At 36.4% G+C, this 14,172-nt stretch overlaps 1 protein-coding gene across 5 annotated transcripts in view; it reads right to left on the bottom strand.

Annotated features, from left to right (window-relative positions):
- Positions 1-14,172, bottom strand: part of TERF1 (telomeric repeat binding factor 1) — a 33,821-nt gene that overhangs the window by 8,108 nt on the left and 11,541 nt on the right. Inside the window, exons 4-8 of one of the 5 annotated variants that reach the window (XM_053208311.1) lie at positions 13,086-13,172; positions 9,870-10,019; positions 9,087-9,196; positions 5,614-5,657; positions 3,992-4,087 (exon numbers count right to left, since the gene is read on the bottom strand). In XM_053208311.1, the coding sequence (XP_053064286.1) occupies positions 3,992-4,087; positions 5,614-5,657; positions 9,087-9,196; positions 9,870-10,019; positions 13,086-13,172 (487 nt within the window). Of the gene's footprint in view, positions 1-3,991; positions 4,088-5,594; positions 5,658-9,086; positions 9,197-9,869; positions 10,020-13,085; positions 13,173-14,172 lie in introns of all 5 variants that reach the window. The other 4 variants (XM_027064386.2, XM_027064389.2, XM_027064388.2 and 1 more) reach the window with 4 other exon arrangements.

Raw genomic sequence — 14,172 nt, forward strand, 5'->3', positions numbered from 1 at the left:
TGGAAATTAAACAAAGAACTTGTAAATAGGCCGTAAGTCAAAGAAAAAGTCTTAAGGGAAATGAAAAAATATTTTGAACTAAATGAAAAAACAACATCTCAAAATCTGTGGGATAAAACTAAAGCAGTAATTAAAGGGGAATTTATAGTATTAAGTGCAAATATTAAAAAAGACCTGTGAATCTAGAAATAAAAGGCAACTCATATACAAAGTGGGCAGAAAGTCAGGTTGGCATCAGACTTGTCCACAGCAGCCCTCACAAAGTAAAAAAATAATGAATTGATATCCATAAAGTTATAAAAAAAACTATTTCCAAAGAATATTACATTTAGCCAAATTTCCCTTTAAGCAAAAAACACTACACATTCAAGATATAGCATAGATCCCTATGTCAATGGCACTGCACTAACACTGTATGGGGACAGATGGTAACTACCCCTAGGGTGAGCATAGCATAATGTATGGAGTTGTTATAATAACTATGCTCTATACATCAAACTAATGTAACATTCTGTGTCAACTATATTTCAATTAAAAAAAAAAAAAAAGAGGTCTTCCTAGAGGGGAGGCCAACAGAGCAAAGTAGAGCTAAGAGACACAGAGGAAGCAGGTCTGATGAAAATGCTTAAGGAGCAGGATCCAGCCACACCTGAAGGCGATGTATATCTGAACTTAGAAGTATCATGAGCAAGTAAATTCCCTTTCTCATCCCAAAAAGAAAAAAGAATAGACATTCTCAGTGATGTAAATCTTTAGAAATTATAACACCTATAATCCCATCTTTAAAAAACCATAGCCAAGGGGTGCCTGGGTGGCTCAGCCGGTTGAGCATCTGACTTCAGCTCAGGTCATGATCTCACAGTTTGTGGGTCCAAGCCCTGCATAGGGCTCTGTGCTGACAACTCAGAGCCTGGAGCCTGCTTCGGATTCTGTGTCTCCCTCTCTCTTTGTTCTTCCCCCACTCACGCTCTGTCTCTGTCTCTGTCTCTCCCTCAAAAATAAATAAAGATTAAAAAACCATAGCCAAACAAGAGTTAAGGAATGGGGACATCATGGTCAAAGGGTCAGTAGTAAGCAATAAATCAATTTAAATACAGATTAAACTACTTTGGGAATTATGGCTAGAAAAGAATGCTACAAACTTTGAATATATGAAATGAAACTAAGAAAAACTGGGTAACTGGGGGAGATCTTTTTTTTTTTTTATGCTAATCTCACCCTTTTTAAATAAAAATCAATCAACAGTCTAAAGTTTAAATCTATGATTACAGAGGCAACCTGACCCAACCTCTCGAAGCAGTTCATATTCTTTATCCTTCATTTTGGAGGAATCATATAGATTACTGATATACTTCTTATGAAACATGAAGTATTTACATAAAGTCAGTGAATTTTTCAGTTTCATTCTTTAGAAACTAAACGTAAATAAATTAAAAAAAAATTTTTTTTTTTAATGTTTATTTATTTTTCCAGAGAGAGATTGACAGAGTGTGAGCAGGGAAGGGGCAGAGAGAGAGGAAGACACAGAACCCGAAGCAGGCTCCAGGCTCTGAGCTGTCAGCACAGAGCCTGACGCGGGGCTCAAACCCATGAACTGTGAGATCACGACCTGAACCGAAGTCAGACGTTCAACCAACTGAGCCACCCAGGTGCCCCTGAAACTAAATGTAAATATATTTTAAAGTAACATGTAACTTGATCACATTTTTCTAAATTTTTATTTGGTTATCTATTCTTCCACTGAAGTAGTCTAGCCCAGCAATTAAAGGTATGGGCTATTCAGTCAGAATGTCTAATTTCACCTGTCTGGCTCAGTTGCTAAGAACATGAAACTCTTGATCTTGGCAACATGAGTTCAAGCCCCACATTGGGCATAGAGTTGACTTAAAAAAAAGAACATCTAATTTCAAATTCTATTTCTGTTCACTGTTTCTGTGACCACGTGCAATTTACTTAATCTCTTTTTGTATCAGCTTCCCCACCTGTAAAATGGGGATGATAAAAAAAAAAAAAAAAAGCACTTGTAAGACCGCTGAGAATTAAATGAGTTTATATACAGAAAGCTTTTAACTCAAATACTAATCATCACCTCACTGAATGCTGGTAAGTTTTTTCTGCACAGAAAGAATTTAGGGGATTTTTTTTCTTTCAAGTTTTCTGAATCACTTGATTTTTTACAAGTACATGGCAGTTTTACAAATCTGAAAAAAAAATTTTTTTTAAAAAGGTGTTTTAAAAATTTTTGAAAAAAACTGTTTAGCACAAACAAAACTAATATCCTCTAACTATGAAGAGAGGATACTGCATGCCTTTTAACCAAACTGGAAGGTTAAAAAAAAAATAATGTGTATGTATGTATTACTAACATAACAAAAAGTCAAGAAATGTACAAAAACACATAAGATCTTCCAGGCTCAACATCCACAGTCACTGTCAAACCACTCTGCAATGAGGTTATTTATTTATAGTTCTCAGAGTTTAGCCACTGATCAACTATTTAGAATGTAAAAAAGTATATGTTTCCATTTCTTTGAGTTTTGTATTATGAAATTAAAAGTCCAGAATCCCAAATGATTTTAGTTTATAATTGATTCCTATTTTGCAGCAATAGATGCAGAACAATTTTGGAACAACACGAAGCAAGTATTTCTTTGAGTTTAACTTTGCCATCTTTAAAATGAGGATGATAATAGTATCTATGAATGTAAACATTTCAGAGCTGCAATTTACAAATATCAATGAATACCAGCCCTGTCATCAGCCATCAGCTATGAATAAATTTATCCATTTAGTACCTACTGCAACCCCACTCTGTCCCTGGCATCAAGCTGGCACATCTACTAGTGTTATATGGATCAGTAAACAATACTGTGCAGCAACAGTTTAAATATCCTTGCATTCATTCATACAGTACCCAGAACATAGTGTAGGTTCAATAAACATTTGCTGAATGAATATATACCAAGAAGAAACTTACAATCAAATTGTAATTTAAATAATTATGGACTGCTTTCAAGATTTTTTGATTCTTGTTGCTTGTTTTTTAAATCCAGCGATGCCTTTTTTGAGAATAAATTCTAAATGCAATGAAGAGGGTAGCTAGATTCTACAGTCAATCCTCATTATTCCTGGGTTCTGTAATTGTGAATTCACCTCCCTACTAATTACCTGTAACTCAAAAATCAAAACGTAGAGTGCTTTTGTGGTCACCGCAGAACAACAAAAAATTTAACTCCCCTGAAGTGTACGTTCCTAGCTGAGGTTAAGCAAGGTGAAGCTCTGTCTTTCATGTTTTAGCTCTGTTATAAATAATTGTCTTTTTTACACTCTATTTAATGCTACATTTTGTGTGTTTGGGTAATTTTGCTGTTTAAAAATGGCTCCCAAAAGCGTTGTGGAAGTGCTGTCTAGAGTTCCTAAGTGCAAGAAGACTGTAATGTTCCCAAAAGAAAAAATATGTGTGTTAGGTAAGCTTCATCCAGGCATGAATTACGGTGCTACTGGCCATGAGTTCAAGGTTAATGCATTAACATTATATATTAAAGTGTCTTTAAACAGAAACATATAAACACACTGAACAAGGTTATATATTTACCAGGTAACAAAACTGTGGTGACAAGAAGCTCAAAAGAATCTGGTCTTGTAATTCCCCTGTAATGGTTCAGTATTCACTAATCATGGTGACTTCATTGAACATAAAACTACCATGATCACAACTATACGTTTCAGGTAAGTAACTACCTCAAGTTCCTGAATAAAGTTAAGGTAGAAAAGCAGTGTACCAGCATAGCAAAATTAAACTAGGCAATCAGAACGGTTAACTTTCTAAATTAATCACTAACTTTTTAAATTAACTCTATGAGGTTATGGCATCTAATCCTCTGTTTCAGTTTTCTGAAGTGTGTCTGTGTGCTGTGGTGGGAAGGTCAAAGGCTGGATCACTTTCAAGGACACCTCAATTCTCCACTTCTAAAAACTGTAATAAGAGTACTCACTTTGAAGAGTTTCCACTCTTTCCTCTTTCTTATTAAAATCTTGCTGTCGGCTTCTGTGTTTCCATTTAGATAGAAAGAGATTCTTGTGAGACCTAAATTAAACATAAAAGCATAGAAAAGCTATAAAAAGGGTAGATGATTGGTCTTAACCTCTGTTCTAGGACCTTCTACTTTGGCCTTTTTCCTTTGGTGCTCTCCTTGCTGAGTGCCCCATATTAACCTTGGCCTCTTAAGATTTTTGTGGTCTTTACTTCCCTCTCTTCCCATCACTTATTTCTTCCATCTCATCTACTTAGAACTCTAGATTCTTTTGACCTTCTAATTAGATGAAGAAAAAAAAAAAAACCACCTCAGACTATCAGCTATGAACTTTCATTCTTTCCCATGCCTTTTATTTCCCAAAAGAGAAATTCCAAAATTCCTTTACACATAATGGCAGGTATCACTTATCTTTATAGCTTCCAAAGAGAGCTTTTCTGATAGGAAGGCTGGAAATACAGAATGTGGCAAATTTTTTTGACAACCCTGCAAAGTTATTATCTCAGCTTTATAAAGGAGCTAGTTTAGATGAAAAAAGTAGCTCATCTAAGCCTAGGAAATGATTTTATCACCACCTAAAATCTCTATTTTTACCCCGCAACCTGCTAATCCTTTCTCTCCCTTCCAGAACTTTCTATTGTGCTCTTTGGAATGCTGTTTTCAATCTCTTCACCAGTTCCCCCACCTCTCCCCATTGTCTAAAAACTAGCTCCCTCTTAGGGAGGGCTCTGGTACCCCAAGGCCCTCCAGACTGGGCTGGCTCCTGAAGGGCTAGGAGGCAGCCTTTTGGTGCCCAGCCTCCTGGCTGCAACAAAGCTGGGGAGCAGGCCTGCTTAAGTAGAGCAGGCTTAATCTTCTTCCTTCTATGACCCCAGGGTCCCAGAGATGGGTCTCTATACTTTTCATTTCCTAATGAATGCCTGCTTCCATAGAAACCTTAGCCCTTGCAGTTCATGCCACTGACGTGTACCACCTGCTACCATTCTTCAGGATCATTCACTATCCTTGTAAGCACTTCCTATCATTAACAGATCTTTCTCTACCCCTAAGTGATGCCTTTATCATGTTATTTCAGTGTTCACATCCCAAATGCTCTATCTCTGAAATCATTCATGTAGACTTTCTGCTCTCTGAATATGTTAGATTGTCTGTTACGAAATTTCTAGTAAATTAAACACACTTTTTCAAGTAATTTCATAAAATCAGAATTTGGGATATTCATCAGAAATGTAATCAACTCCCTAGCAACAGATCCTTGTTTCTGGGCCAGAATAAGAGTTTGTTAAACATCTGCTTTAAGTTCAAGCACTCCCTATATGTGTCTACCAAAAATGGCCTTGTGGAAACAATGTGTGACAACCCAGGATCCCAGAGGCAGATCTCTATACTTTTGAATTTCAAGACATGTCAGGGTCTTGAATATCTGTTGAGGTAAGCAGGCACCTGCAATATTCTCTAAATCACACCATTTATATGACAGTTATAACATATTTAGGTCTGCATGAAGTGCCTCAATCAAAGATTTTAAAGACAGAGAAGAAAAATGTCAATTTACTTCACCTCAATAAAGATACTGTACCCTCTGAGGATTCAGTTCCAGCAGACTTTTTGTCAGTAGTAACACTTTAAAAGAAAATTTGTAAGAATATAAACAAAAGAAACTTTTCACAAGGATAATACTATATAATCAAGTCATACTTCAATTTATACAAAATATCTTTGAAAAGAAACCCTGGTAACATTAGGACATACAGATAGTCCATTACAACATGGATAATTTCTGCCCAGATACGAGACCAGATAGATATTAAATCAAGCTTTCATAAACATATGTCAAGCAAAGTTAATGTACTCCAGCATTCATGTCACTTTCAAAAACTCTCCCATGGATCCTTATCTCCATGAATGCAAGTATAATTTCTCGCCCTCCCCACGAGTCTCCAACTGAACTTTTTAACAAATTCATCTCTTTTGCTGAAGTTAAACTTAAGCTTCCACAAAAAAAGCATGACCATTTACATACCTCTGTGTCTTCACTGGAACTGTTCTTTTCTCCTAAAATGACACTTCCTCCTCAACCAACTGTAAAAATCCTAACTATCCTTCAAGGCCCTGCTCAATGCTCACCCCTCCTTGAAGCTACCCATCTCAACTTCTTTAGCATTTAAGTCTATCTATAAATTTTAACAAAAAACTAGGTACTGTTCGTGTTTCATGTCTGTACTTCTCAATGCCTTGAAATAGTTTATAAGCTTTATCAGAGCAAAGTTGGCATCTACCATTGATAACATGAAGGCTTCATCTTTTGTCTGATTTCACAATCACACTTTTGATTCTATCCTTGTTCACTTATGTTCTGCTAACTTTTGTCCTCATATTGATAAATCTGATGTTTTACTTGTCCTGATCCTATTTGCTTCTAGAATCGTTTTGATAATTGCTTGGTTCTTGATCTTTATTTTGTCTCTAGTTTTAGTTTTGCTCCCCATGTTTAGTGCATTGCAAGTTCTAATGTATGCCTCGTAATGAACTAAATACCAAGGATACAAGGCTAACTAAGAACCTTTAAAGGATCCTCAATCTGGTGAGAAATACAGAAAAGTAAATAGGTATGTTACTATCCAAGTTAAGTCCTTTTACAGAGATATGACTCAATGCTGTGGGAGCACAGAAGTGACGACTGATCCAGAGATCAGGTGATGTTTTGAGCTAGAACTTGAATGGCAAGTAAGGGCACGCCTTGGAGAGAACAGAAAGAAGGGAATTCAAAATTAAAGCAAGAGACCAGGCATGAAAAAGCTTGTCATATTTGAGGGTCAGGACTAAGTTCTGTGTTGCTAGAAAGTACCATGTATGTGGGCAGGGAGAGGTTAATGCTTAAGGGTAAGGTTGTATGTGAAGAAAACAGAAAGTGGGGGGATGTAAGGCTTTGCAAGCCATGGCAATAAATTCTAACTAGAAAACAGAAAGCCAAAAGAGATTATTAAGCTGGAAAGTGATTTAAACAGATTTATTTTTATGGGATGCTAACTCTAGAAATCATGTCAAGGATGGATTTGTATGGTACAAAGCTAAGTAATAACCTAGGACACAAGTGATAAACAATATATTAAAGAAGCATGGAGATGGGATTCATAACACTTGGGGAGTTAACTGGATGTATGAGGAGAGTCAGGGTACAGAGACAGATGAGAATATCAAGAGTTCTGTTTACACACAATGATTAAACTGTGTCTTGTGTAAGAGGACATTTGACATAAGTGGATAGTACTATATGAGAGGAAATGTATTCATCACCTGCATAAATCACAGCAAGTTTTAATTTTATTTTAAAGCAGCACTAGCCTGAGCAAGAAGGCTAGGCCACCGGAATGTATTGGGTCTCAGTATTACCACTAAACTGTGATATACTAAACAAAATAAAATAAATGAGCCAATAAAAATGAAAGACCTAGGGGGCACCTGGGTGGCTCAGTCGGTTGAGCGCCCGACTTCGGCTCAGGTCACGATCTCATGGTTTGTGGGTTTGAGCTCCACATCAGGCTCTGTGCTGACAGCTCAGAGCCTGGAGTTTGCTTCAGATTCTGTGTCTCCCTCTCTCTGCCCCTCCCTTGCTTGTGCTCACTCTCTTGGGCTCTCTAAAATAAACATTAAAAAATTAAAAAAAAAAAAAAAAGATCTACTTCTTAAAATGGATCTTAGAAAATCCTAAGACTTTAATAGAGTTTTTAGGGAGATGAACCAGTAAGGGAGCAGATCACATTAATAGGTAGGGACAAGCAGGAACTATAAGACGATTAAGCTTAGTCCTGAGGTCTATCCAACTTGAACCCCAATCCCCACCTCTAAATAAGTAGTTAAGATGAGGAACCTGCAGCATTCGAGTGATGGCCAGCCCCGCCCCCCCCCACTACCCCCCCACCAAAACGAGAGACACTACATAGTTGCAAAATACATCCATCTGGAGACCACATGACTATCTGGCCATGGGTTAAGGGTGGAAGAATAGAGGGAATGGACCATAAGTTCAACAGAAAAGAACTTTATCATGGTAGAGTGTATCTTCTTCAATAAGGTTAGTTCCTAAAGCCAAGACAAAAGGTAAAAATTACCCTTGAAAATCTCTAAAACATAATTTTGGAGACTGAACTTGTCTCTCAATACAGTAGTCCTCCTCATCTGTAGTTTCGCTTTGCACAGTTTCAGTTACCCCCGATCAACTGCATCTGGGAGCAGATGATCGTCCTCCTGAGGATCTTATCAGCCGAATACTACATCACAGTGTCTGTGTCATTCCCCTCACTTCACCTCATCACCTACGCATTTCATCAGCTCACATGGTCACTAGAAGGGGAAGTACAGTACATGAAGATGTTTTGAGACCACATTCACATAACTTCTGTTCCAGTAGATTATTGTGGTTCATGTCTCACTGTATTTCATTTATAAGCTAAGCTTTATCATAGGTATGTATGTATAGTAAAAACATAGCATATTTAGGGTTTGGTACTTTCTGTAGTTTCAGGCCTCCACTGGGGGGTCTTAGAACACATTCCCATGGATAAGAGGGATTACTATGTGTAGGACTAACATAGCCTATTTCCCTCCTGCGTTGGAGCAAATCCCAATTTCTTCAGTTGAGCACCAGATGAAGTGGTTAGCTTAAGGTTAAAGATGTAGGAACAGTATCTTAAAATACTAGAATAATCCTCAGGATAGTGAGTCACATGATGAAGGCATGTGGGATCTGAGAACTAAGGGGTACAGATGATTCAAGTTTCCAACTTCAACACTGTTCCAGAGCACACGTTGCCTGAGAATGGTAAATGGTATTACTCATACCATTTAAACTGTACTATTTCCGCTGAACACATATAACAATGTACATAAAACATGAAGTAACTGTACAGTACTTCAAATATCCAAATGTTAACAATCAGTAAAACATACCCTCTAAAATAATGATTTTTGTTAAAAATGGCTCACTAGCAACACTTTCACATAAAGATATTGTATCCATGAGACAAAAAATATACTAATGAATTTACAAACCTTTTTCCTACATCCAAATTAGCTTCAGTTTCCATTTCAATACTGTTACCATCAGGTTTCTCTTGAGAAGTTGTTCTTGCTCTTTTACTTTCCACTACTTTTGCTGCTGCCTTAAAAAATGGGGTTGTGAAAGAGGAAGGAATTCATGAAGCCATTGTGAACAAAGAGCATTAAAATTAAGCCTTCTAATTCCTTGAGTCATAACCAAAGTATCTGTTGACAGGTCAATAAAGGGACTGCGCTGTATTTTTCTCCAGGAAGTATATCAATAGCAGCTGCATTACTGACCTGCTTGGTTTTTAAGCCTTATGGAGAAGGTCTTTCCTTGTACATGTATTTCATATATAAAATGCTTGCTAGGCAATATTAAGATAAAGGGTTACTTAAAAAAATAAATAAATAAAAGTTCCAGATATTTTAAGACAAAACCCCCTTACTCATTGCTCCACTGAGGATAAAATGTTACAAAAAAAATTTTTTAAAGGCCTTTCTTCAGTCCAATTTTACTTTTTACAAAAAAATGCAAAAATTTTCTTTAACCTATTTTTCCCAACTTTTTATTTTGAAAAATTTGCCCAACTCTTATTTTAAAAAATTTAAAAAATACTGCGAAGATCACTGAAAAACTCTTGAGATTCACTAATTGTAACGTTTTGCCATTCTTCTACAAAATCACTAAATAAAATTCCAATTAGTTTTTAAGGATTTCTATTCCAAGTATTCTCCTTTATTATAACAATTTATCCTTAGCTTATTGTTCGAGTCTCTTTGAAATACGCATACCTTCATAAGAAAGGCTGATGATTTTTCACTTATTACACAATTCACATAACTCTTAATTTTCTCCATCATGTGGTTGTAGCTGAAGTGCTGAAAAATGGAGTGGAATGTATCTCTCTGAGAGATTACCATAAGCAATTTCCTTTTTAAAGGCTAAAGAAAACAGGAAAAACATATTAATACATAAATCACAAATAAGATATTACAAATTTTGTCACATATTATTTAATTTAAAAAAGTCACATTATAAACTCAGGGATACAGGAGATTTTAAAAAATTCTGTTTCAAATTGCCCACCAATATATTTTTCTTACTTAAAAAAAAAAAAAACTACATTGTATTTCACACACATAACAAAAAGATTAAAAAATAAATTATGAACCTGAATGTCCACTGCCAAGTTTATGGAAATAAAACATCATCTGTACAACTAAAGCTCTTGTTTATTACCAAAATGATTGCACCTCCAGCTTCTCCTCTGCTCAAGGTAACCATTATCCTGAATATAGAATTTATCATATTCATGCATTCCTTTAAACTTGCACTATGTATGTATGCACCCATAAATACATGGTACTGTTTAGCATAGTGTATTTTCTGAAACTTGCTATATTTTGCTCAGCTCTGTGACACTTATTCATGTTGATAATATTTTTATAGAATTAGCTACTTTTACTGCTGCACAATATTCCACTGATCAAAAATACCATTTATTCATTCATTCTTCCAGCCTTTTGAAAGCAGTTAGAGGCTATTTTCTATTACTGCAGCACTGGTAAACATTTCTCTACATGTCTTCTTGCGCACATTACAAGTTTTTCTTAGACATCAGTTCTTTGAAGGCTGGTTGCACAATTAAAGCTAGAGAGCTTTCAAAAAATTCTACTTCTCAGGCTCTATTCCAGACCAATTGTCTTAGTGGGGCCTGTTTTTTGTTTGTTTTTAAATAAAACTTCATGGCTTTTAAAATGTGCAGTAAAAATAAAAAGTTACTCCAGGGTATTTATCTAGAAGTAGAATTGCTGGAATGCATACTTATAGATTTTACTAAAATGCTCTCCTAAGTTTAAGTACTAATTTACATACACCACTGAGAGAAAGGTATGGCAGCCTTACCATTTCTCCACTCTTTGGGCCAGCTGTTGGTATTCTAAGATATTTTAATTGTTGCCAGTCTGAGGTATAGGAAATACTATTTCAATATATTACTTGGGATTGCCTTGATTACTCATGATAGTGAGATTAAGTGCTTCCTCTTATGCTTCCTGGTTGTAAGGAAGGTTTCCCCTTCTGTGAGGTAGAGTGGAGTTTTCAGTAGCCTCACAGGGCTAAGGCAAAAAAAAGTGGGGGCAGGAAACTCAATAAACATATCAGGCTTTCAGCTGAGATCTCTGGAGGGTTACACCCTAGGAACAGGGCCAAATTAGAGAAAAACGAAGTCCAAATGAAACTACAACCTACTCTTGACCTAGCTCAGTCCCTCAAGTGGATTAAGGTGACCACTCTTCTACTGTATACCAGCATAGGATAAGGTGCTCAACTTCACTATTCATGAGAGACAGAGAAACTAAAACCCAACGTGATAGTACTACATATTTGCCAGCATACTAAAAGGAAAACAACAGAGAAGGTCTGTGAAGCAACTGGAACTCTTGCACACTACTGAAGGAACTGATATAACCACTTTGGAAAACTATTTGGCAGTTATCTACTAAAACTGAGTATGTGCATACCTTATAACCCACCAAATCATTCTTAAGTATATACCCAACAGAAACACATACATTTATTCTACAAAAGACGTGTAAAAGGAATGTAACAGCCAAAAACTGGAAATAACTCAAATGTTTCTCAACAGTAGAATGGGTAAGTTGCATATTCCAACAATGGAACAATGGAAATAAATGAAATATTGTTAGAAGCAACACCATGGATCAATCTTATACAAACTTGCTATATGACTGTAATATATAAAGTTTGGAAACATGTAAAACTAATCTTGGATGTTACAAGTCAGGGTAGTGGTTATCCTTGAGAAGGTAAGATAGTGACTGGAGGGTGCTGGTGATGTTCTTTTCCTTGATATAGGGGCTGATCACACAAGCATGTTTCTTTTGTGAAAAGACATCTATTTATACATTGATGGTATATGTATGCTACTAAAGGTATACTACTGTTCAATAAAAAGTTCACTAAAAAAATACGTAAAAAAACAGGGTGCCTAGGTGGCTCAGTCAGTCAAGTGTCTGACTTCGGCTCAGGTCATGATCTCGCGGTTCATGAGTTCGAGCCCCGCATCGGGCTCTGTGCTGACAGCCTGGAGCCTGCTTCGGATTCTGTATCTCCCGCTCTCTCTGCCCCTCCCCCACTCGCAAGCTTACTCTCTCTTTCTCTCTCTAAAATAAATAAACATTAAAAATTTTTTCAAAAAAAATATATCTTTTATTTCTTTAAGTAAACTTAATTTATTCCAACACTGTAATACTGAAAGACAAGTTCTACTGACCTTAACATTACATTACACATACACACAAAAACTACTAATGATCACATAAGAGACTTCTAAAAATAATTATGTTTCCTATACCTATGCTATCCAATATGGTAGCCATCAGCCAAATGTAGCTACTGGGCCTTTGAAATGTGAGACCTGAATTTAGACATAAGTATAAAATACACATCAGATTTCAAAGAGTCAGTACAAAAAGGAGAGTGTAAAATATCCCGTCAATACTTTTTTATGTTGATTAAATGCTGAAAATGATGCTTTGGGATATATTGGGTAAAATGAAATATTAAAATTTGTTTCAGTCGTTTGACTTTTTTTAATGTGGCTACTAAAACACATATGTGACTTGCATTATTTTTCCCTTGGACAGCACTGTTCTATCCTGTTTAAAAGAGAAAGCACCCCCTTCTTCCTCCAGTGTTCTTTGAATCTACCTCACTCCATACAGACAGTTCTAAAATTCTGACTGTAGGGCGCCTGGGTGGCTCAGTTGGCTAAGCGTCTGACTCTTGGTTGTGGCTCAGGTGATGGGTCTCACAGTCCGTTGGAGCCCTGTGTTGGGCTCTGCACTGAGAATGGAGCCTGCTTGGGATTCTCTCTCTCCCTCACTCTCTGCCTCTCCCTGGCTCATGCACACACACTCTCAAAATAAATAAACTTTAAAAAAAAGAAAAGAAAAGAAACTTATGGTTCTAGTTTGACCAACTACCTCATAAGAATTTGGGTCATCAAATATTCTTTCAAAGACTTCTTCTGCTTCTTTAAAATTGCCATTTTCCATACAAACAGCTATCGCCTAAAAGATAGGATGACAAATACATACCTTAGGCTGCTTTTTAAAAACGTATAATTGTGGTTTAATATTGAAATAAGTCCTGTTAAATCTAAACGACTTCACTAAAAAATGTGATAAATGATTTAAAATACCTTTTCAAAGATGAAGTAACTGTGGTTTGAAAAGGATGTAACAATTTTTCATTGGCCCCTTGTATCTTTACTAGTAAATGCCCAGCATTCTACCTCTTTCGAATTTAGGCCAATTAAAAGCAGACATTAAGGGGTGCGTGCGTGGGTGGCTCAGTTGGTTGAGCATCTGATTCTTGATTTTGGCTCAAGTCATGATCCCAGCGTTGTGGGCTCGAGCCCCACGCTGGGCTTTGCACTGAGCATGGAGCCTACTTAAGCTTCTCTCTCTTTCTCCCTCAGCCCCTCTTCCCCACTCACACGCTCTAAAATAAAATAAACAACCAAAAAAGCAGACATAAACAAATAAATTAGGAGCTACATTATGTACACTTAGGGCCCACCTAAATATTAATATGAGCAAAAGGGAAATGAGAGAGGAGGTGGATGGTGCTTCTGATGATTAGGATGTGTAAAATTAGTTAGGATCCTTAAAAATCTCTAATAGAAACCTAGGAAACCAGATGCTTCTGAATAATCATTTTATAAACTGGCCTTTCTGATATTTTATGGTAAGATATGGGACTAATATTACCATCTGGATAGTTTGGTAAACTTTGGCAAGCTATTTAACCTCATGTGCCTCAGTTTCCTTGTATGTAAAACAATGTAAATAATAGTACCTATATCATAGGGCTATTGTAAGGATTAGACTTCTATGTGAAAAGTGCTTAGAATAGTACGTGACGAATAGCAAGCAATATATTATATTTGCTATGAATTTATGGTAACCTGCTCAACTTTACCTTAGTATATTAATGATGGCCTGCTTCCTCTAGAATCCCCTCCAAAAACTGGGATAACATGACAAAGCTCTTCATCCCAGGCTGAAA

The sequence above is a fragment of the Acinonyx jubatus genome, chromosome F2 (assembly GCF_027475565.1).
Source record: "Acinonyx jubatus isolate Ajub_Pintada_27869175 chromosome F2, VMU_Ajub_asm_v1.0, whole genome shotgun sequence".
Classification (NCBI taxonomy): Eukaryota; Metazoa; Chordata; class Mammalia; order Carnivora; family Felidae; genus Acinonyx; species Acinonyx jubatus.